At 35.6% G+C, this 24602-nt stretch overlaps 6 protein-coding genes, 1 non-coding gene and 1 pseudogene across 7 annotated transcripts; 6 read left to right on the forward strand and 2 right to left on the reverse strand.

Annotated features, from left to right (window-relative positions):
- The first annotated feature begins 43 nt into the window (after window positions 1-43).
- Window positions 44-4603, forward strand: LOC103857058 (UDP-glycosyltransferase 79B6). Its single transcript, XM_033286467.1, has one exon. The coding sequence runs from the start codon at window positions 1406-1408 to the stop codon at window positions 2747-2749; it is 1344 nt and encodes a 447-aa protein (XP_033142358.1). The 5' UTR covers window positions 44-1405; the 3' UTR covers window positions 2750-4603.
- On the forward strand, window positions 254-369 carry LOC117133093. The gene has a single exon (XR_004456935.1). It is a non-coding gene; the product is annotated as a U5 spliceosomal RNA (small nuclear RNA).
- Window positions 4604-4701: 98 nt separating the features above from the next.
- On the forward strand, window positions 4702-6315 carry LOC103857059 (UDP-glycosyltransferase 79B6-like). Its single transcript, XM_009134208.3, has one exon. The coding sequence runs from the start codon at window positions 4764-4766 to the stop codon at window positions 6105-6107; it is 1344 nt and encodes a 447-aa protein (XP_009132456.2). The 5' UTR covers window positions 4702-4763; the 3' UTR covers window positions 6108-6315.
- Window positions 6316-8076: 1761 nt separating this feature from the next.
- On the forward strand, window positions 8077-12819 carry LOC117132392 (annotated as a pseudogene).
- Window positions 11030-18482, reverse strand: LOC103857228 (dihomomethionine N-hydroxylase). The gene is made up of 4 exons (XM_009134406.3): window positions 15332-18482; window positions 14575-15160; window positions 14224-14497; window positions 11030-13491 (listed from the first exon to the last, which is right to left on the reverse strand). Exons 1-4 carry the CDS (start codon window positions 15694-15696, stop codon window positions 13124-13126), a joined length of 1593 nt encoding a protein of 530 aa, XP_009132654.1. The 5' UTR covers window positions 15697-18482; the 3' UTR covers window positions 11030-13123.
- Window positions 18483-18562: 80 nt separating this feature from the next.
- LOC103857061 (UDP-glycosyltransferase 79B9-like) lies at window positions 18563-22286 on the forward strand. The gene has a single exon (XM_033288129.1). It carries the CDS (start codon window positions 18619-18621, stop codon window positions 19969-19971), a length of 1353 nt encoding a protein of 450 aa, XP_033144020.1. The 5' UTR covers window positions 18563-18618; the 3' UTR covers window positions 19972-22286.
- Window positions 21969-23063, reverse strand: LOC103857062 (uncharacterized protein At2g39795, mitochondrial-like). Its single transcript, XM_009134210.3, has 3 exons — window positions 22769-23063; window positions 22358-22680; window positions 21969-22262 (listed from the first exon to the last, which is right to left on the reverse strand). Exons 1-3 carry the CDS (start codon window positions 23024-23026, stop codon window positions 22103-22105), a joined length of 741 nt encoding a protein of 246 aa, XP_009132458.1. The 5' UTR covers window positions 23027-23063; the 3' UTR covers window positions 21969-22102.
- A 195-nt stretch (window positions 23064-23258) lies between these two features.
- Window positions 23259-24566, forward strand: LOC103857063 (uncharacterized protein At2g39795, mitochondrial-like). Its single transcript, XM_009134211.3, has 3 exons — window positions 23259-23573; window positions 23802-24157; window positions 24246-24566. Exons 1-3 carry the CDS (start codon window positions 23301-23303, stop codon window positions 24403-24405), a joined length of 789 nt encoding a protein of 262 aa, XP_009132459.1. The 5' UTR covers window positions 23259-23300; the 3' UTR covers window positions 24406-24566.
- The last annotated feature ends 36 nt before the right edge of the window (window positions 24567-24602 follow it).

Here is a 24602-nt window from a genome sequence, read left to right on the forward strand (position 1 = left end):
CTCCATTCGTGTTTCAAAAAAAAATAAAACCACTCCATTCATAGAAAAACAGAGGAAGAGGCTCTTAAGTATTAGCAAAATTTACAGGGTTTAGAATGAATTGGGCTTTAATGATTCATAAAACCTAGATCTCGATGTTTCAAATTCATACTAATATCAAGTGCTTGTTCTCCCACATCGATTACAAAACTCAAGAACATTAAAGAATCTGAACTTTAAATTAGACGCAGAGCAGTGTGATAAAGACTCACGGAGCCGTGCAGTGGGGGCAAAGCGAACTATTCTTTCGCCTTTTACTAAAGAATACCGTGTTCTCTCTCCATTTAGCGGCATACGCCTATTTTTGGAAAAGGGTTTAGAAATAAACCTCCATCAGTTCTTTAGTTTAAAATTATAATATTTTTGAGGTATATAGGTGTCAAAATATTACTCACAATATTTGATAAGTGTTTGTCACTATGGTTCTTTTCTCCCACAGTTACCACTAACTAAAGATGAGAAGTATCTCTGTTTGGTTCAATGTAGTAGTCTTTAATGAGTGATTTCAGATCGTTTTGGTGCCGCAGCACGGTGAACATATGTTGAAACGCGAGACTTATGACGGAAGATGCAGGTTGAGACTTGAGAGGAAAGATAATTGATGGTTTACGCGGCGGACCTTGGAAGATCTTGTTAAGAGTGTGATGAATGAAAGTAGTGAGGTTGGAAGAATCATGATAAATGGAGATGTGTTTTGACTTTTGAGCGACTAAGGTTTTGCTGATGGTTATATCTGCAAATTTAAACATAACTTAATTGATCTTGTGAAGACATGAATTATCATTTCTAGTCTTTCCATTTAGTTCGGTTTAATTGGTCATGTTTGGCTTTGTTTGAGTCTCGGAGAGATAGATTTGTAGTAGGGCATGTTGCATTGCATGCTCTTCGTATGTCCCGTAAGATTAGCTATTTAATAATTTTATTTTATTTTGGAACGAAATTAGCTTATAACTTTTTTAAAGCTTATAAACAAAAAGGAAATCACGGAATTTAATGAATGCCCAGTTGTAGATTTGGCATAATCGTAACAACTTTGCATGTCATCTTTGCAATCCATAAGATTATGTATCTGGAACTCTGGAAGCATAAAAATAATATCGTAGTTTTGATTATGCAGTTAATTAGCATATAATATAATTATGCTATAGATTATTAGGGGATAATTTCCGGAAACTAAAATAGCAAAAGGAAATCACAGATTGTAAAAAAATTAAATAAACGAAACTAAAGACTTGGCTTATTCGTGGAGGCTTGAATCATTCAACTCATAATAGCACTTTCCTAAACTTCAGGTCATCTGCAACTGAAATTTTATAAACAAAACATAAGAACAAGAATAAAAAAAAACGAAGGGACAGAAACAGAAATGGGATCAAAGTTTCATGCTTTTATGTTTCCATGGTTCGGTTTTGGCCACATGACTGCATTTCTACATCTGGCTAACAAGCTAGCTGAAAAAGGGCACAAAATCACTTTCTTGCTACCCAAGAAAGGTCTGAAGCAACTTGAACCTCTCAATCTGTTCCCAAAATCCATTGTCTTTCACATTCTTACCATCCCTTCCGTCGATGGTCTCCCTGATGGTGCCGAAACAACCTCGGATATCCCCATCACGTTAGGTAGTTTTCTGGCCTCAGCTATGGATCGCACACGTGGCCAGGTCGAAGAAACGGTTCGATTAGGTAAACCGGATCTAATTTTCTTTGATTTTGCTCACTGGATTCCGGACATAGCTAGAGAATATGGGGCCAAGAGTGTGAATTTTGTAACGATCTCTGCAGCATGTGTAGCTATCTCATTTGTCCCTGGTCGTAGTCCAGATGAATTAGCTATACCTCCTCCGGGGTATCCTTCCTCCAAGGTGTTGCTTCACGGACAAGAAACCAGTTCCTTGTCATTTCTGTCCTATCCCTTTGGTGATGGAGTAACGTTTTACGAACGGATCATGACAGGGCTTGTGAACTGTGATGTCATATCGATAAGGACTTGCCAGGAAATGGAAGGAAAATTCTGCGATTTTATCGAAAGGGAATTTCAAAGAAAAGTTCTCTTGACGGGTCCAATGCTTCCTGAGCCGGACAATATCAAACCACTAGAAGATCAGTGGAGTCACTGGCTGAACCGGTTCAAACCAGGATCAGTAGTATATTGTTCACTTGGCAGCCAAATCATTCTTGAGAAGGAACAATTTCAAGAACTATGTTTAGGAATGGAGCTGACTGGTTTACCATTTCTTGTGGCGGTAAAGCCACCAAAAGGCGCATCTACGATTCAGGAAGCCTTACCAAAAGGGTTTGAAGAGCGGGTTAAGGAGCGTGGAGTGGTTTGGGGAGAATGGGTGCAGCAGCCACTGATATTGGCTCATCCATCAATAGGTTGCTTTGTGAGCCATTGCGGGTTCGGGTCAATGTGGGAGTCTCTGTTGAATGACTGCCAAATAGTGTTTATTCCACATTTGGGTGAACAAATATTCAACACCAGGCTAATGAGCGAGGAACTTGAGGTCTCGGTGGAGGTGAAAAGAGAGGAAACAGGATGGTTTTCAAAGGAGAGCTTAAGCGGTGCGGTTAGGTCAGTAATGGACAAAGACACCGAGCTAGGGAACCTAGTAAGGAGGAACCATGCTAAATGGAAGGAGTCTCTACTTAGTTCTGGAATAATCAGTGGTTATGTCAATAAGTATGTAGAAGCACTGGAGAAACTAGTCTAAAAGAGACGAAACATGAAATAAATTGCATGTGTTTCAAAAAAAAAAAAAAATGAAATAAATTGCATTGGTCTTAGTAACGTTGCTATCATTAACTATACCACATAACATAAAATGAATTTTCTATCTTGTAAGATAAACTTCTATATAACAATCAAATCACTCCTTGTAGTGATTTCCTGAAAGAGTTGCCAAATAATAAATTCAAAGAATTTAAAGAAATATTGGGACATTGGTATGAAAATGAAGTTTTAGCTTGTGAGTTTCAATATCTTAGTCTGTTTTCTTTTCATTCGTGTATCCTACTTGTGTTTTCTTTATTCACTAGTTACTTATTAGACGTTATTAGTCAAGTAGTGAATACATTGAAAAATAAAAAAATGGTTTCATTTGAATTATTGTTGTTAGATAACGATATAAGTATAATATTTCATCAATCTTCAAAAAAAAAGTATAATATTTCATCGTTCTTTATTGATTTTCATTAGTTATACGATTTGGTGTTAATCCGGGAACAAGGATTTCAACATCTACTGATGAACATTTTATTGGTAACTTCCGATCTAAATTATTTCAAAAAAATTATTTTGTTCTCAGTAAATCATTAATTCAAAATCAATATCATATAATAAAAACGAATCTTATATCTTGTAAGATAAACTCTTATAAAACAATCAAATAATTCATTGTAATGATTTCATAAAAGATTTGGCAAATAAATTACTTTAAATAATTTTAAGAAATATTGGGACATCAATATGAAAAGAAAGTCTTAGTGGTTAGTTTCTATATCGTAGTGTGTTATCATGTTATTGATGTGTCCTACTTTTGTTTCATTCGTTCATTAGTACTTTATTTATTCTAATATATATAAAGTAAACATTCAATAAAACTTATGTTGTGTCACTTATAGTTAATTCTAGATTAATTGAAGATCTTTCTTTTGACATGAGATCTTCTAGAATCTCACATTCAAAAATTGTAATAAATATTATTGTTTTGTCTAAATTTTAGGCTTCTTTATTATTATTTTTTTTAATTTTATTTATTTCTGTAAATTGAATTTTCGGATAAAAATATAAATTTTACCGGATATATAAATACCGAATATTTAGATTAAACAATCATGGATTATAAAAATGATGATTTGGACAGAAAACAAAAGAAGATCATGAATTGCACTCAAAATAGAAAGATCATGAATAACTTCAAAATACTATATATATATATCGTATATAATATGTCAACCCTATATGACGTGGGTCCATTCAACGTTTGTTTTGTTGATAGCATCACAATTGAACAAACCGCTAATCTTACCTAACACATAAGCATGGCAATTTTATTACAAAATAAACTATACATCCTATCTATGTCAACACTAAATGACGTGGGTCCATTGTACCACTAATCTTACCCAACACATGAGCCTGGCAATTTTATTTCAAAAACACTATATATATCCTATCTTTGTCTACCCTAAATGATGTGGTCCATTCATTCACCTTGTGTTTTGTCGATAATATCATAATTGAGCAACAGACGACCGCTCATCTTACCTAACCACAAGAAAAACAAAGAAGCAATGATTCTACAAAAACTGCAAGAAATGGAATGGACGAACGTCGGTGGAAGAGGTAAAAAAGGTCTGTCGTGGCCGAGGGTACAATAACCACTAGTTTATATATTTCTGTTTCTTTTCTCTTAAGATTCGTTTGTGGATCTTCATCTAGGGTTCCTTTAACTCTATGCTTGTCCAAAACTTTTCAAAACTTATGAGCTAAAACTCATACTTGTATTTCTTTTCCGCATTTTAATTGAAAGCCTGTTACAAAAAAAAAAAAGAAAAAAAAAAAAGCAATGATTCTACAAAAAAGTAAAAACAAAACAAATATGAAAATTTGTCTCTCTCGTGGCTGTTTATTATGCCGGCTCTCTTGTGGCTATATTTAAGATAAGGTGTACGATTTGGGAGAGAAGAAAGAGAAAGAAAAGAAACAAAAAAAAAACAACAGAAATGGGATCAAAGTTTCATGCTTTTATGTTCCCATGGTTTGGTTTTGGTCACATGACTGCATTTCTGCATCTGGCTAACAAACTAGCGGAGAAAGGTCACAAAATCACTTTCTTGCTCCCCAAGAAAGCTCTGAAGCAACTAGAACCTCTCAATCTGTTCCCAGAATGCATTGTCTTTCACACTCTTACCATCCCTTCTGTGGATGGTCTCCCTGATGGCGCCCAAACAACCGCGGATATACCAATCACCTTAGGGGGCTTTCTGGCCTCAGCTATGGATCGCACACGCGGTCAGGTCGAAGAAGCGGTTCGATTAGGTAAACCGGATCTGATTTTCTTCGATTTTGCTCACTGGATTCCTGAAGTAGCTAAAGAGTATGGAGCCAAGTGTGTGAATTTTCTAACGATTTCCGCAGCATGTGTAGCTATCTCATTTGTCCCTGGTCGTAGTCCAGATGAGTTAACTGTTCCTCCTCCGGGGTACCCTTCGTCCAAGGTGGTGCTTCGCGGACAAGAAACCAACTTCTTGTCGTTTTTATCCTATCCCTTTGGTGATGGAGTAACGTTTTACGAACGGATCATGACAGGGCTTGTTAAATGCGATGTCATATCGATAAGGACTTGCCAGGAAATCGAAGGAATATTCTGCGATTTTATTGAAAGGGAATTTCAAAGAAAAGTTCTCTTGACGGGTCCAATGCTTCCTGAGCCGGACAATATCAAACCACTAGAAGATCGATGGCATCAATGGCTGAACCGGTTTGAACCAGGATCAGTAGTATACTGTTCGCTTGGCAGCCAAATCATTCTTGAGAAGGAAGAATTTCAAGAACTCTGTTTAGGAATGGAGCTGACCGGTTTACCATTTCTTGTAGCGGTAAAGCCACCAAAAGGCGCATCTACGATCCAGGAAGCCTTACCAGAAGGGTTCGAAGATCGGGTTAAGGAGCGTGGAGTGGTTTGGGGAGAATGGGTGCAGCAGCCACTGATATTGGCTCATCCATCGATAGGTTGCTTTGTGAGCCATTGTGGATTTGGGTCAATGTGGGAGTCTCTATTGAATGACTGCCAAATAGTGTTTATTCCACATTTGGGTGAGCAAATATTCAACACCAGGTTAATGAGCGAGGAACTTGAGGTTTCGGTGGAGGTGAAAAGAGAGGAAACAGGATGGTTTTCAAAGGAGAACATAAGCGGTGCGGTTAGGTCAGTGATGGACAATGACACCGAGCTAGGGAACCTAGTAAGGAGGAACCACGCCAAATTGAAGGAGTCTCTACTTAGCTCTGGAATAATCAGTGGTTATGCCAATAAGTACGTAGAAGCACTTGAGAAACTAGTCTAAAAGAGACAAAACATGAAATAAATTGCTTTGCAAGGAAACTTTGTTGGTCTTAAATAATGACGTCATGTGAATAAAGGATGTCATATCGCTCGACTTATTTGCTTATTTTGTTAATCACTTATGAATAAACGATGTCATATCGTTGGTCTTGTATGAATTTTACATGAGGATTCCATGCTTCTTCAATAAATTTCGATCTCTTGTGTCATGTGACTTCTGTGTTAGCTTTGTGCGTTACTATCTTACTAGGTAATAACCCGCGCCTTGCGCGGGATGTGATTATTAGTTTCGTTATTTTTAATAAAAAAGACAATAAATCTGTTTAATCTGGATATTGGTTAGGTTTTACGTTTTTTTGTTTTTAATCTTCTAAAATATAACTATTATTTTAAATTAATATTCATTTTAGTTTATTCGGTTAAAACATTTGATTTTTTGGCTTTTTCGGATAAAAACCTAAAATTAATATTATATGTTTATTTTCATATTATGAAGTTTAGATAATTGTCATGTCGAACCAATAGTTTCATATTATAGTTTTTAAACAGATAATAGTTTAAGAAAAAGAAAAGAAAATTATTAAGACAAATCATTTCACTACAATTTGGTCGGTAGTGAAAGAAACATTAAGAAAAAATATTTCAACTTTCAAAAAAATTAGATACTTCAGCTGTGGTGAATACTTAGTTATAAGATGCTCACATCAAGGTGCACATGTATGTTTATGTAAAAAGTATATAAAAATAGTTGAAAAATATATAAAGATATTGTTAATTAATATTAAATGACATTTTTGTTCAGAATAATACATGAAAGATAAAATTAAAATTTATTTAAAATAAAAAAGACCTTGACATTAGTCATTTTTTCATCAAAAGAAAATAAAATTATATTCGTAAATAGGGGGTGGACACATATCAAGTATCTGGATATTTGGAAGCATTCTTGTCAATTCGATTTTTAGCCACCTAGATATTCGGTGACTCCGATATCCGAAATGTTTTAGAATTTTAAAGAATATCCGATTTGATTCGTAAATAAAATAAAATTTTAAAAATAATTTAATAATAACATTTTATTACAAAAATAAAACATTATATAACCTTTTAATTCTAGTACCTAATATAATAAATTTATATTGTAAAACTGATATAAAGTATAATATATATAATTCTTTTCATATATGTATATATATGCATATAACATATCGAATTAGATATATGTTCCTAAAAATATTGGTATTAGTGATTTGCTTCTTTTTTGGATATTGTATTCTAGTATTTGATTTGTTTCGTAAAGTTTCAAATATCAAGATTTTTTGGTTCAAATCAAAACGGATAACAAATCGAATCAAAATTTATGAATATTTTGCTCAATTTTATCTGTAAACAATAAAAATAATATATATATAGTTTAGTTTTTGATTCGTTATCTATTTTTATTCGAACCGAAAAATCCAGAGTTTTATTGGAACTATGTATGCGAGTTTTATATTAAAAAAATCACAAAGTACATAGTGTGAACACATTTATGACTATAGTGTGAACGCGTTAGCATATTTATTATCAAATCATTGTGAAGCTGCCACGTGTCTATTATAATATGAATGCATTTATTACAATGCTTATCTTTTAATATATAAGGGATGTTTATTTTTTATATAACTTAAGTGGACCACACAAAAAGAAGATCAATATTCGAAAACAAATCAAAACAAAATAAAAGAACGTTTCTTATAACCTAAAAGGATAAAAAAAGGACATCATCATTTTCTCACTTGCAATGTTTTTTGGGGGTTATATTCTCATTTGTAAAGTTCATTAACTGATTCACCTAATTCATTAATTAGTAGTTAGTCACTAAGTATCCAAAATTCACCTAACTCTTATTATCGGCGACCACTTTAGCTCAACTTGTCCCTGGTGGGGAACTAGTTGTTCCCCCACCTGGTTATCCTTCATCGAAGGTAATGTTCCGTGAGAATGACGCTCATGCTTTAGCGACCTTATCGATATACTACAAGAGTGTTATCATCAGATTACTACGGGTCTTAAGAGCTATGACGTTATTTCGGTAAGGACATGCAAAGAGATAGATGGTAAATTCTGCGACGATATAGCGAGTCAATACAAGGGTATCTTATTTGAACATGTTAGTTTTCATATCATTTCAAAAAGAACGGAACATCATTAATAAATAGTTAAAGTCAGATGAAAACATTTTCTCTCGAAATTTCAAAATTTCAACCAATGTTATTATTTTCTTTTTGAGTCAACTTGACTTGATTGCTTAAACCCATATTATTGTCCCAGCATACAAACAGATTCAAATATGTTTATATTTCATCTGTTTCAACTTATAAGATGTACTGTATAAAAACAGATGTTTTTATATATCTAAATTAACTTAAAATGTATTAATAAATTGTGTAAGTAGTTGTATTTTATTATTTTGTTTATGATTCTATTTATTTTTAATAAATATAATTTTCATATGTTTTTAAATAAAATATCATGAAAGTACATAAATCCCAGTCGATAAAACGAGTGACAAAAAATAAAGAGCTGCATGTCTATTTCCACGTGCATTTTGTCGACGATATCATAATTGAGCAACCACGACCGCTTATCTTACCAAACACAGAACACTGATGGCTTGTCCTAAGCCTGACAGTTTTTGTTTTATTTTATTTAGAGCCACAAGAAAAACAAAGAAGCAATGATTCTATAAAACAAGATAAAAATGAAAAAAATGCATCTCTTGTGGCTCTCTTTAAGATTCGGTGTAGCTTTTGTTTCCACAATTTGGGACAGAAAGAGAGAAAAAAAAAAAGAAGTTTCATTCTTTTATGTACCCATGGTTTGCTTTTGGTCACATGACTCCATATCTACATCTAACTAACAAACTTGCCGAGAAAGGTAACAGAATCACCTTCTTGCTGCCCAAGAAAGCTCAGAAACTACTTGAGCATCTCAATCTCTTCCCACAATACATCGTCTTTCACCCTCATACTATTCCTCATGTCGATGGCCTCCCTCCTGGCGCTCAAACAGCTTCCGATATCACCGTCTCCTTGGGGAAGTTCCTGACCCAAGCCATGGACCTCACACGTGATCAGGTTTTCTTCGATTTCGCTTGTTGGGTCCCCGAGATGGCCAAAGCATAAAAAGTGAAGAGTGTGTCTCATCATGTGGTATCTGCGTCTTCAATGGCTTATTCCTTCATCCAAGGCCACTTTCGTAAGCACGCCGCCTATTCCTTGTCGCCAACGGCCTCAGGTGCCCTTAAGAGGATTATTAATCGGATTATATATCACAGGCCTTAAGAACTGCGACGTCATCTCGTTTAGGACTTGCCAAGATATCAAAGGTCAGTTCAGCGACTTCTTCGAGCTTCAATACCAGAAGAAGGTTCTCTTAACCTGTCCAATGCTCCCTGAGTTAGACAAGACTATAGCACTAGAAAATCAAAGGAATCACTGGTTGAGCGGTTTTGAACCAGGGTCTGTTGTGTTTTTGTGCACTAGGCAGCCAAATCAATATAGAGACGGATCAATTCCAAGAACTTTGCCTTGGAATGGAACTAACAGGCTTACCGTTTCTTGTAGCGGTAAAGCCACCAAAAGAGGCAAAGAAGATTCAAGAAGCTTTACCAGAAGGGTTTGAGGAGCGGTCGAAGGGTCGTGGAGTGGTCTGGGGAGGATGAGTGCAACAACCATTGTTATTGGCTCATCCATCAAATAGGCTTGCTTCCATATTTGGCTGATCAAGTTCTCAACATGAGATTGTTGACCGTGGAACTAGAGGTTGCGGATTTGCGGTTGAAGTGCAACGAGAAGAACCAGGATGGTTCTCTAAAGATATAACCTGAGAGATGCAATCATATCCGTGATGGTGAACTTGGAAATTACGTCAGAAGGAACCACACGAAGTGGAAGGGTTATTTGTTCAGACGTGGAGTAATGAGTGGTTATGTTGACATGTACGTAGAAGCATCAGTGAATTTCGTCCATAAATTGAATTATGAAATACTTTGTAGCGTTTTAACAAATAAAGTCGTGTGTATGAATATTAGAAAATTACGGATAGTGAATTAAAGAACGCGAAAAACGTATTTCAAAACATGATTACGTACGTGAGCCATTCTTTCGTACTTATCACGTGATTGAATAGACTAAAATCATAGGCTAGTTACGTACTATATTTCTTTCTAAACTCATAATAAGTTTCACACATTTTCTCATTTATTTCTATTTACATTTTCCTTTCAAATAACATCGGCTGTTGTTCCAAAATATCAGTCTCCTAAACTTTCATAGGTACAAAATACAAAATATCTATAGACTACAACTATGAATTTGTTATTCACTGTTATCAAGTATACAATGAAAAGTATAGTGGCCAACTTGTTCACGGTGTGGCTTGTTTTTCCGGTCCAGATCAGATCCGATCTCGGATCTGGATCCGTGTATTGTGCTCAGCTCTAAATAAATGGCATAATTAACTTAATATTCACGTAGAATGCACTACTTACACATAACCCTTACTAATTATTAACCTTAATCAACCACTAGCCAGACCCTGCCCTGATAAGAAGCTGTAGATGCATGAGATTCCAACCTCCAAAATATATATAAAATTTTCGGCCATTTTTTCTTAAATTGTTCATTAGTCTAGTGGTATTGAGAAAGTTGGAACCCTTGCACCCTGAGTTTGAACCATGAGTTGGTTGTTAGCTTTTTTTTTTTTGAAATAGTTCAGGACCGCTACTACCACTAGCAAGTATTATAATATACAAGATACGAGCCTATTGCGTCGTAACGGGTTTTTGTTTGATGTTTTAATTTAATAAAAACCATAAAATAATAAATTATTTTATTATAGTATTATGATTTTTTTTTTGCATATGTTGTTTGAGATTTATTTTATAATTAAAATTTATTTTCACATATAAATTCAAGTTAATATTTGTATTTTATAATCATGGTGCATAGATGAATTGTTATAAACTTTATATATATCTTTTATCTTGTAGCATATCAAATTGTAGATGTCTTGCGACAACTTTTGCATCTTGTTGCTTCACATTTTTGCATCGAGCACATGGACACAATAAAGTTTGCCGCTTCTCGTAATATGCTTGATTACACCCAAATTGAATAAATGCGTTAATGCCCCCGAAAAATACTTCTGAAACGGAATTACTCTCAGGATCAATCCTTTGATCCACCCATTCCCTAGATTCAAAGTAAAAAGACATAGTTTTTGTTTACAAAATTTGGGTAAACATCAAAACTTCTTAATGCTTCATCCGTGAGATGTCTATATATTAGAAAGTAGCCACGCTTTATCCACTAAAGTAGCGTGGCTTTTGAAAAACATCACTGCATAAAGCATCTCAGCCACGGTACAGCCATAAATAAACCGTGGCTATGTTACATTTGGTCAATACGATTGGACATAACACTACTATTTTGATGTCTATAAAAACAAAACGTAGCCACTAATTATTGTAGTGGTTAAATCGTGGCTAGGTCTGTTCCCACAAAAAATTACGTTGCTAGTTCGTGGCTAGTGTAGCCACACTACTTTTTCGTGATTTAATCGCGTCTTTTTTTTTGGGTTTTTCGTGGCTAATATTTTTTCCGTGTCTCCGACGTGGCGGTTGCATGGCTTATAGCCATGGTTATGTAGTGGCACTACCATGGCTATGCGGTAGATTTTTACTAGTGGTTGACAATGAGAAAGTTGAAGTAGGACACGTCGCAGGAGAGCTACAGAAAGCAGATATTCTAACCAAAGTGTTGGGAAGAATCAAGTATAAAGAGATGAGAGAGCTAGTAGGAGTGCAAGATGTCAATCAAGTTCACTTCAAATTTAAAGAGGAGATTGTTGGATAAGCTTGAGTTAGCTTGAGAAGCAAGCAACCTAAATCAATTGAGTTATAGATTAGAAAATTATCTATTGATGCTTACCTAATGAGTTTAGGAAGTTTGTGTGGTTATATATATGGAGATGCATGCGTGTTGCAGAACATATGAGTTTGAGAGAATATTGTGTGCTTGAATTTTGAGAGATTAATATAAAGTGAGTACTTATAATTCTTTAGTTCATATTCTAGAGCCGGGACAATAATTGACCCCAACAAAGGGTAATGATGATAGTTAATGTTGTGTACGAGGCTTGTGTTGGCTCTAGGCCTCCAGTCAATGAAAAATATGTTCTTTCGTTTCTCCGGTTCGTTATCGTCGGGGACGTATCCACGGTGGAACGAGACGATGTCTCCGCTCTCGAGTTTCATTTCTTTGACGAAACGACACCATCCTTTAGTCATCACGTAGCTCTGGCTACTGTTCCAATACGAGTAGCAGAACCTTCACATCTTTCCGGTTCTGTCTTCAAAGTCCAATACCGTACCGGTTTGATTGTCCTCTAAAGGGAAGTAGTTCTCTGCATGTTGCTTTGGTATCACGAGCCGGTTTAGTTTCCCGAAGTCGCTTTGTGTTAGCACTTTGTCGAACATGTGCTCTCCTACCGCCGAGTTGAAGTTGTTGTTGCCGGAGCCACTAGCTCCGGTTTCGGTCGGTTCTTGCCTTCTTGGATAGGGGTCGTCCTCGTTGTCGACATATTCATCAAGACTATTATATAAACTTTGTTCCAATTCAAGATCTTTTAAAAGGTATTCAACTCTTTTTAGTGGATGTAATGAGTGGTTCTTGAGAATGTGAGATAATATTTAGCAGATACAAAAATACAAAATAAAACCCACAACCGCAAATAGTAATCGGTAACTGGTAATTAAAATCAGGAGTTATGAGCAAGTGAGGCACAAATAAAACGCTAGAATCCAGAAGAAGAAGACAGACGTACTCTTTAGTATTTAGAATTTATCCAAATATTCTCTCTGCATCAAGTTCCCATTGATATTTTGTTAAATATTTTTCTTAATTTTCATAAATGTGTAAAATAAATACGAAATTCGAAAAACAACTAATGGGTCATAGTTAACCGTTGTGATCAAGCCAGTCTGGTCCGACGTTTAGGATACATGTTGGGATCTAATCTAGGCTCGACACAAGCCAAGAGAGGTTTAGCCATGAATAAGTTTTCTTTCGATTCGACTAGCTCGACTTTGGCCGTCTTTGGAGGAAGCGTCCAGTCGAATCCTTGAAGAAGCCTTCCCAGCAATGTAACAATCATATAGGTCCCAAGCTTAGTCCCAACGCAGCCACGCCTACCGGTTCCAAATGAAACGAGTCGCATGTCTGGCTCAGTCAACATCACTTCATCACCGGTTAGGTGACGCTCAGGCTTGTAGATGAGTGGCTCGTCCCATGTTTTAGGGTTTCGACCAATACCAGGACGACTCACTAGAATATGACTGCCTGTCACATTAAAATTCAAAAATATTATATAGAACTGAGTAAAGAAAAACTTAAAAGTGATAACAATATCCATGTCATAATGCAAATACTCTAGATATATCAAGAACAACAATAAGTGAAATTTTGCTTAATCGCTTTGAAGTTGAAGGGAAAGAGGGGAACTTAAAAGTTATTTATAAGGTGAATGTGTTCTATAATAAAAAAATTTATTTAATAAATTATCATGGTGTTTTAGGAAAAGTATAATAATAATAATAATAATAATAATAATAATAATAATAATAATAATAATAATAAGGAGATATAACAAAATTGTTCTTTTCAACATGTTGGAACATAAGTTATTTTTAAAGGGCAATTTACTGGAAAAACAAAAAAAAAAGTTAAACGATAGAGAAAATTAGTTTGAGAAAACATGGGGTTTTTAATGGATACCTCCAGTTTTCCTATTTATTTATATAAAAATAAAAAGGATATGAAAAATAAAGAAATTTTTATTAGAAATTATCATGGTATTTTAAGCAAAAAAGTAACAATTATAATTAGGAGATATAACAAAATTGTTCTTTCTATATGTTGGAACAAAAAGGTTATTTAATTTAAAGGCAATTTACTGAAGAAAAGCAGAAAGATAGATACAATTAGGTTTGCGAAAACATCTTTATAATGGATATGTACATCCAATTTTCCTAATTAATTTTAGAAAAATAAAAGAGATATATACATATATACCTTTTGGGACGAAATAGCCAGCGAGAGTTGTGTCTTGACGAGCCATGTGAGGGACGAGGAAAGGGTTGGTAGGGTGAAGTCTAAGAGTTTCTCTGATACACGCTTTGACGTAATTTAGCTTTGGTACATCTGATTCTTGAACAAGTCTATCTTTTCCCACAACCCTATCAATCTCTTCCACTGCTTGTTCAAGAATCTCTCTTTGGTTCAACATTTCCGCTAATGTCCACTCTATTACATTCACTGCATTATCAATGCCCACTACATCAAGATCCTGCCAGCAAGAAAAAGAACTTATCAACAATATATACAATTTAAATTAGCAATAATGAGTAGATTTTTAACACGAACAATGGAAAGATGTGTGATTTCTTCTGGCGTAAGCAGCGGCTTGCCCTTATCATCTTTGAGAGTGAAGAGGATATCTAGCCAATCCTTGGGCACGTTCTTGTTTGCATCGCAGTTTTTTCTCCACAAGTCTATCTTCTCATCAATAATCATTTTGTTGTACTTAGCGATAACATCAACGGCTTCTCTTAACACAACCTCCTCTCCTTGAAGATTCCATCCTCTAAATAAAGAGTAGTAATCAGCTATGTAAAAGCTAAAGAAACAATCAAGAGCCTTGAAAATGGCGTCAAGGTGTTCTTTCTCCATCGGACCGAGGCTCCCATCCTTTGTCGTTTCCTTGAAATGCTTTCGACCAAACAAGAGTCTCATCTTCACACTGTGAGTGTGGGTGCATACGATATCCCTTACGTTCACTAACCCACCTTTCTTGTATAGGTTAAGAACATATGCGAGGAGGTTGTCGGATTCCAAGTTTCTAACGTCGCGTAATAAGTCTAAAGCCTTTGTGGACATTAACTCGGACGTCATCACTTTCTTCATCTTCATTTGTCTCTCGCCGTACTCATCGAACACCACCCCCTTGTACCTAATGTTTAGGCAAAACTTAATCACTTCACATGTATACAGTTTTATGGAAGAAGTAGGTTACCCATTTTCTTTTTGGACATCAAACGGCTATTTTAATTTTCAAACGATGAACATAGGTAATTCATATTATAAGTGGTGGATAAATATCTCTATTATGAAATATAGTTACCCGCAACTTATGTATTCGGCGGAGTAAGAGTCCGGCCTGTCTGCAAACACCGAGTCTTTTTCCTTGACGACTTCACGGGCAATCTCATCAGACGTTATGGCAATGACATGAACACGACCGAAGCGGAAGCAAGCTATATCCGTCTTCATATCGTTCATCACACGAACTATCCACTTGGTAGTTGGTCTGTTCCTGAGCATTCCCACTAAGTTTCCGATCATCGGAATTCCAGGCGGGCATGGAGGGAGCTGCTTACCACCACCATCACCCCCAAGAAGAAGTTCTAAGAACCATTTTATGAGAAACAACATACCCAGAGTGATACAAAATGTGATATAAACTGAGGTGAAAAAATTATATTCCATCACGTTTCTCCCAATTCTCAGTAAGAATTTTGGGCTAGTTTATTATTATTTTTTGGTTATGCATTCTCTAAACATAGATTGTATATATATATATATATATGTAAATATATATTGATCTAGGTGTTTTACTTCCTTCATTAAATACATCAATAAAGTTTCAAAATTTCCCCAATAAACAATTTTATTGATTTAAAGTTCATATTTGAAAATATATATGTATATATATATTTTAAGTTATAATATATATATATATATATTTATATCTTTTCGTTAAAATATATTAAATCATTGTATAAAATTAAGAATAAAAATTTGATATAAGATTTTATAATAATCAAAAAGTAAAACTAAATAGTATTTCTAAGATTTTTAGATATCAAAAAGAAACTAATGGTATTAATATAAAATTTTATATTTTTAAAAAATACATAAAATTTTGAAGAAGTTGTTAGTAAAAATGTATTATTATAAAAAGTAGAATTAAATAATATTTAAAAATTTATGGTATTTGGAAATTTTTGAAATTTGTTATATTTTTATTATTGTATTATTTAATGCTATATTTGAATATATTGACTTTGATGAAGATATGAGTTATTATCATACTAGATATGGATCCGTGCTTTGTACGAGTTTTATTTGATGTTATCACTAACACATAAAAGAATGAAAATATTATTTCACATTAGATCTTTGATTTTCCAATATATATTGATGACTTATTTTAGTAAAAATGATCTCTTTAATTACATCAATTTTGATTAGTATTTCTATTTCAATAGTCATGGTGTTTTTCTATTAAAAATTATTTAAAAGTAAAGTTAGTTAATTTTAAGAAAAATAAAATTACTTTTATATTTTTATTTTATTTAGATTTTTAAAAAGGAAATTAATTATTTTATTTCTTTTAGATTTTTATACAACTATTTTATTTTTAATAGAAAAATTCTGTTTAATTATTTATATATTTTGTCTTATACATACAAACACATATTTATCATATTCACACATACTCATATACGAAATTATATAGATATAATCTTAAAAGGTATGAAATCATGTAGATACTATTTTAATAGGATAATAAAAAATTGAGTTGTATCAACATGATTTCATAAAATAAGGGTATGAAATCATATAGATACTATTTTAATTAGCATTACTTTTGTAGATAATTAATCTTAAGGGGTATGAAATCATGTAGATGTAGGGGGTGTATTGAAGCTATGATTTTAAAAGGCTTCAGAGTTGTTTTAAAATCTCATGTTATTCAACTAAGACTTTTAAAAATTATTTTAAAATCACCTGTTATTCAACATGAAATTTATGTAAAATCATTACAAACACTTACAAATCTCCTGTTATTCAATTAACCATTTACAAAACTTATTATTTCAAAAAAAAAAGTTATGAATGTGATTTCGGAATACTTTGAATTCATTCTAGTTAAAAAGTATCCCAATAAAACTCTTACCTCTACATGTGTTATTTGGAGAGACTTCAAAATCAAAATAAAACAACATCCATCTCTGCAACTTCATTGGCATGGACAAAACTTTGATTTCAATCCAGACCCAGAAGACCTCTGATCACTTCATCCATGGAGATCATCTCAAACCCCATAAAGCTTCTTCCTTTTTCAATCATCACTACTCTGTTCATCATCTTCTTCCTCTGCTTTTCTCCCACCATGGCTGCTGATGAAGATGACATAAGATGCCTAGGAGGAATCCAGACCGCTCTCACCGACCCTAAGGGAGTTCTCAAATCATGAAACTTCGCAAACACAACTCTCGGGTTCCACTGAAACTTCGTCGGCGCGTCTTGTTAGAACAATCAAGAGAACATAGTCATCAATCTCGAGCTTCCAGACATGGGTTTATCTGGTCGGATCCCAGAGTCTCTTCAGTACTGTGGTAGCTTACAGAAGCTCGATCTATCTAGCAATCGATTCTCTGGTAACATCCCTCCAAAGCTATGTACTTGCCACTTGGTAACCGTTCTTGATGTCTCTTGATCTGTCGAATAATGAACTGAACGGTGAGATTCTTCGTAGTTTAGGTGAGTGTAGGTTCGTGAACCCTTTGGTTCTGTCTGAGAATCGGTTATTGCAGCTGGTGTGTTTGGTGGTATTACTATACGAGAAAGAGAAGTAGTTTAAACAAAGGAGTTAGTAGCTTAGCGCAGAGACTTTGTAGCCATTTGCTAGCGCAAGTCTCTTCGATTCAGAAGCCTTTGGTTAAGGTTAAGCTTGGGGACTTGATGGGCTATGGCTGCAACTAATGGTTTCAGCTCTGAGAACATTATCGTTGCAACTAGAACAGGAACAACATATAAGGCGGTTCTCCCTGATGGCTCAGCACTTGCGGTGAAGCACTTAAGAGTGTTAGCTTGGGGAGAAGGAGTTTTGGTATGAGATGAATCAGTTGTGGGAGCTGCATCACCTAAGTTAGCGCCACGTCTTGGTGTCTGCGTTGTGGAAGAAGAGAAGTTTCTTGTTTCGGATTTTAAGCTACACGTAATTAAAATCTTGTAATATAATTCATGTAATATTTATGAGTAACGAGGTTGATTAGAGGATATGTGTGGCAAAAATAAATCCATTGATAGAAAGACTAGTAGCAAATCACCTAAATAACTCCAAATTTTTTAGAAAATAGTTTACCAAATCATCTATAGATTTTATTTTAATTTTTAAACTTTAACTAAAATCACTCAAATAACTTCAAAACTCCAATAAATCCCACTAAAATTAAAACACTCCACAACTCCTCAAAATCCATAGTCCAATAATCTTAAGAGGTATGAAATCATGTAGATCCTATTTCAAGAGGTATGAAACACATTTTTCTTCTTAATTTTGGCTCTCTTTGAAGAGTTTAAATTTTTTTGTGTTTTGCTTGTTTCAATAAGTGAAGAAAAATGGGACAAAAGCTCCACGCTCTTATGTTCCCATGGTTCGCTTTTGGTCACTTTACTCCATACTTGCATCTAGCCAACAAGTTAGCTGAGAAAGGTCACAGGGTTACTTTCTTGCTGCCTACGAAAGCTAAAAAACAATTAGAACCTCTTAACCTGTTCCCAGACAGCATCGTCTTACATCCTATTACCATTCCTCATGTTGATGGTCTTCCTGCTGGCGCCGAGACTCCCTCGGACATCCCCATCACGTTGTGGAAGTTCTTGATCGTAGCCATAGATCGTACACGCGATCAAGTCGAAGTCGCGGTTCGTGCTTCGAGACCGGACCTGATCTTGTTCGATTATGCTTACTGGGTTCCAGAAGTGGCAAAGGAGCATGGAGTAAAGAGTATGATGTACAACGTGATATCAGCAACATGTATAGCTCATGACCTTGTCCCTGGTGGTGGATTCGGAGTTCCTCCACCTGGCTATCCTTCATATAAGTTGTTGTTCCGCGCACATGATGCTCACGCCATGTCGTCATTCTCTGTTTACTACAAGAGGTTTTACGATCGGTTTACCACAAGTCTTACGAATTGTGATTTCATTTCGGTTAGGACGTGTGAAGAAATTGAAGGTATGTTTTGCGACTATATAGGGAGTCAGTACAAGAAGAATGTTCTCTTGACGGGTCCAATGCTTCCTGAGCTAGACAGAAGTCAACCACTTGAAGACAAATGGAATCATTGGTTGAGCTGGTTTGGACCAGGATCTGTAGTGTATTGTGCACTTGGCAGCCAAATCACTCTGGAGAACGACCAATTCCAAGAGCTATGCTTAGGAATGGAGCTCACTGGTTTGCCGTTTTTTGTAGCGCTAACGCCACCAAGAGGTGCAAAGACTATTCAAGAAGCCTTACCAGAAGGATTCGAGGAGAGGGTAAAAGGTCGTGGAGTAGTTTGGGGAGAATGGGTGCAGCAACCGTTGATATTGGCTCATCCATCAGTAGGCTGCTTTGTGAGCCATTGTGGATTCGGTTCGATGTGGGAGTCTCTAATGAGTGATTGCCAGATAGTCTTGATTCCATATTTGGCTGATCAAGTTCTCAACACGAGATTGTTGACTGATGAACTCGAGGTTGCGGTTGAAGTGCAAAGAGAAGAAACAGGATGGTTCTCCAAGGAGAATTTGAGTGTTGCGGTCAACTCTGTGATGGACAAAGATAGTGAGATTGGGAGTCAGGTGAGGAAGAACCACTCCAAGTTGAAAGAGCTTGTGGTTAGTCCTGGATTATTAACCGGTTACACTGATAAATTTGTTGAGACTTTGGAGAACCTACTCAAGGTACAAAACTTCAATGAGTTACTTTAGCTTGAGAAGAAGTACGTAGCAGTTGTTTCAAATAATGCAATAATATTCTTAAACCATGCAACGGAGCGGTTGTCTTTGCTCATTTTTGGTTTTTATAAAATTTATTTACTCATTTGTGGTATGCTTTTTCCATTACTTTTATAAGAACATTAAACAAATTTCCGTAACAAAAAGAGTTGACTTTGAAAGTACATTAAAAATTAAACAAAATTATAAGCCGCAAGTTAAATACATTTCTAGCTTTATGATTTTTTTTTCTTGAGAAATATTTATAGCGTTATGTTCTTTTTTACACCGTTATGTTCAAAAAAACATTTATAGCGTTACCATCATGTCAGTGCTTAAAGGTATATTATCTTTAATTATTGATTACATCAAGTGTTTTTTTTCTTAATTCAGAGTTGATCTTATTAAAAAATAGAATTTAAGTTTTTTTTAATTTATTTTCGAGATATAACATACTAAATTTCAGTTATGAATTGATAAAAAACCAATATGATTCAAAAGGATGAATCGATAGAACCAAACATACAAATTACATAAACACCAGGGCTTGAAAGCCTGCATCAAAGTTGTTTCCATGGCCTTTGGTGTTTTTTACCTTATTGAGCTGCGCAAGATCTGCAAAACAAAACTCCCTTCATGATGATATTTATAAATAAACATGCTCCCATGTCTAGGTCTAACTATTATTGTGTACGTATGTTATCGTTGTATGTTATCGTTCGGGACGTTTAATCATGGTTGCTGCCAATCATCTGCCTAAGTGCTTGTCATCAACATATTGTGTTTTTGTGTATTTATTTGTTTGGAACAAAGCTATGTAAACTAGAAAACAGTCCTCCATTAATATATATGTTATTTGAGACTGATATGTGGCAAAAATGCTTAAGCCTTTAGGCATATAAGATTGTTCTATCTTTACCCATTTTACAAACTTTGAAGTAGACTCGTGTTCACCGAACATATATAACCCTTTTTACCGAAGTATACGGACGGAGTGTATGACGTACGGGGCACGTGCCCCCAACTAATTTTAAAATTTTCTTTAACAAATGCTATAAATATATATATATAAGTGCCCCCTACTCAAACAAATTAATCACAACATATTAAAATGTCAATCCATATAGTCTTCCAAAGCTATGTTGATCATTCAAAGATGTGAGGCAAAGGAGAACTGTCAACAAAAAGATGATCGTAATCAGAACAGAAAAAGCTCTCATTCTCAAGGGTCGGTGACTTTGGCTCCATAGAGTCTACTGATGACGCCTTGCAATGCGAAGATATCCATTGTGCACAAGGAGCAGGCTTATCGCCAACGCAACAGCAGCACTGCATACATTCATGCTGATCTACATACTACATAGTACACTACTTGCCGTATCTAAAGGGAAGTTTAGACAGTTGTATAGGAGACTTGAGCACCAAGTTAACTCATTTAATACTCTTTTTCCATAAATCCTTTAAAGATAAAGAGACAATTAATTACCAGATGACAATGAGTTGCATTAGGAATTGATCGAAAGGGAGAATTCAAGCAAAGGTGTCTTGGATGTGGGTATTCTCTACAAGCAACCAGTTCAAGAGATTCCACCAAATTTTCAAAACTACAACTAGAAAAAAATATTGATATAAACAATATAACTAAACCCTAAACTGAAACCTGGCGTTATTGGCTTACTGCCATCGCCATCACTGGAGACTGAGAGGCGCTTTTTAAAGTCAAAGAATCAAAAGGGTCGGAAATGGGGAAGTCCTCTGACTCCTCCATTCACTTCATGTCTTGACTTGTGACGGAAGAAACAAAAGAGTAGCAGTCCCCTGTTTTCTCAATTCTCTTCATGCCTCAACTGTTTTTTTTAGACACAATATGCCTTTGAGACTTGAGAGGCGTTACTTCTTCTTCTCTCTCCAATCCCAGAGTCGTTTTAAAGCGTCAAAAGTTTCTTATTTCGTTTTAAATGAATTGATTGTGTTAACTAAAAACAATCACATATAAAAATATAAGTATTACTAATAATAGAATTTGTCTTTCAAGAACAAAATTAATGGCTAGGTTTTTTCTGGATAAATCCTAATGAAAAGTGACAAGTTTTCATTGGAAGAGTTGAAACAAAACCTAAAAGTTTCACATGTCAAGAAAGGACTTGACATCATTGAGCCAATGTAGACGCTCTCTGCCGGCTTTGTCGGCCATATAATCAGCCATAAACTCAGTGATGTTTGGCTTGATCCCTCTGATCTCCAAAAACCTGTGGTAAGCCTTCTGTAAATTCTCATCCAAGTCACTGCAAAAAAAAAAAAAAAAAAACCAGTCACATAACCATATCAAATCTCATAGACATATATATATGTATAAAGAGAGCAGTAAATCAAAACATACGCAAAGTCAGGTCCTTTGTAGCGCCACGTAAGTTCAAGGGGTGATTCAACGTATACAGCATCAATCACAATCTCATGGACGTAAGCGTTGGCTATAAACTCAAGAGAGGGACCATCGTCATCTTTGATCACACTGATGAAGATAGGGATACCAGTTAGTACTTCAGGTTGAGGATCCTTTGGCTCTTCTTTTTCTTTGTCGTCCCCTAACGAACGAGAAAGTTCAATCCGGACATAAATGGTTTCATTCTCAAACTTCCTCACCAGATACACAACTCGATCCTTGTCGGCATCAACGATGTAGAAAGGAAACCATTCTGGGAACTGTTACATTGACAAATTCAAAACTTCATATTCACAGAACCATACAAACACATGAGAGAGAGAGATAGGGAATGTATATAGAAGTTACCTCGTCTTCCTCAGGAGCCTCCTTAACAACGGCGCTTTCGATTTGAGATTCGAGGACGCTAACCAGATTCTCGTCGGCGGTGATAGCACTTAGCTTCGAACCCCTCGAGAGTGAAATCAGCGATGATGCGCGGCTGAACTGAGGGCTACCACCACCAAGAGTCACTCTCTGGGCACCAGTTTGGAGAGTCACCCGAGATCTAACCGCACGGAAGGGAAGAGTGGCCACTGTAGACGAAGCTCCACAAAATAAAGACATTGCCGCCGGAGGATTCTTCTAGGGTTTGTGCCAAGAAATGAGGAAGATCGAAGGGGTTTTGAAACTCAGAGAGGGAGAGAAAGATATTAATGACTGCCCCCAACTACTTAATGGGCCGCTTTAAGCCAACTTATTGCTAATTGTGCTTGCTATCCATTTATCATGTATACTATTATTTTGCGAAATATATCATTGAACTTATTTTTCTAAATAAAACCCCTTCCATCTTCCAGTAGCGCAGCCCTCATTTCATCACACAAACCCTAGAAGAGCAATGTCGTTATTTTGTGGAGCTTCGTCTACAGTGGCCACTCTTCCCTTCCGTGCGGTTAGACCTCCGTTGAGTCTCCAAACTGGTGCCCAGAGAGTGACTCTTGGTGGTGGTAGCCCTCAGTTCAGCCGCGCATCATCGCTGATTTCACTCTCGAGGGGTTCGAAGCTAAGTGCTATCACCGCCCAAGAGAATCTGGTTAGCGTCCTCGAATCTCAAATCGAAAGCGCCGTTGTTAACGAAGAGACTCCTGACGATGGGGAAGAGGAAGACAAGGTGAGTTCGATATACATTACCTCTGTCTCATGTGTTTGAATGGTTTTATGTGATAGCAAATGATTTTCCCTTGAAATGTTCAGTATATTATTCACGTATTATGATGAAGCATTCGATATCAGGGATATTATGCTAGACTTTAAAGAATATACTATACACAATATTCTAACGTATCTAAGAGTAACAAATGGTTGCTATCCTCTTTCATTATGAATATGAATTTAACAGTTGCCAGAAGGGTTTCCTTTCCGCATCATTGATACCCCAGGGGAACGGGTTTTCTTTCTGACTAGGAAGTTTGAGAATGAAACCATTCTTGTCGAAATTGACCCTAGTGCGCCGTTTGACGAAGGAAAAAAAGAAGAACCAAACGATCCTCAAGCTGAAGTACTAATTGGTATCTCTATGGTCATCAATGTGTCCAAACATGATTATGCTCCCTGTCTTGAGTTTCTAGCCAATGCTTACATTGACGAGATTGTGATTCATGCTATATACGTCAGACAACCCCAAGAACTTTCGTATCCCTTTTTAGCAAAAAAAATAAAAAAATTTTGGTATCCCTACGAAGGACCTGATTTTGTGTAAGTGTTCACAGTGCTCTCTCTATATATATATATATATATATTTATGAGATTGGATGTGTGACTGGGTTTTTGGTGTTTTTGGCAGGGACTTGGATGAGAATTTGCAGAAAGCCTTTCACAGGTTTTTGGAGATCAGAGGGATCAAGCCCAACATCACTGAGTTTGTGACTGATTATTTGGCCAACAAAGACAGGAGAGAGCAACTTCAGTTGCTCAAGGATGTCAAGACTTTTGTTGACATGTGAAAACTCATCATCGTTGTTGATGTGAAACTTTTAGGTGATATTTTTTGAGTTTTATCTTGGATCAACTTGTTATCACCATTATATTGCAAGGAGATGCTACTTGTTTTGACAATATTTGTTTCAACTCTTCCCCAATGAAAACTTGTCACTTTTTATTACGATTTATCCAAAAAAAACTTAGCCATCAACTCTGTTCT

Source organism: Brassica rapa, chromosome A03 (assembly GCF_000309985.2).
Source record: "Brassica rapa cultivar Chiifu-401-42 chromosome A03, CAAS_Brap_v3.01, whole genome shotgun sequence".
NCBI classification, from domain to species: Eukaryota; Viridiplantae; Streptophyta; class Magnoliopsida; order Brassicales; family Brassicaceae; genus Brassica; species Brassica rapa.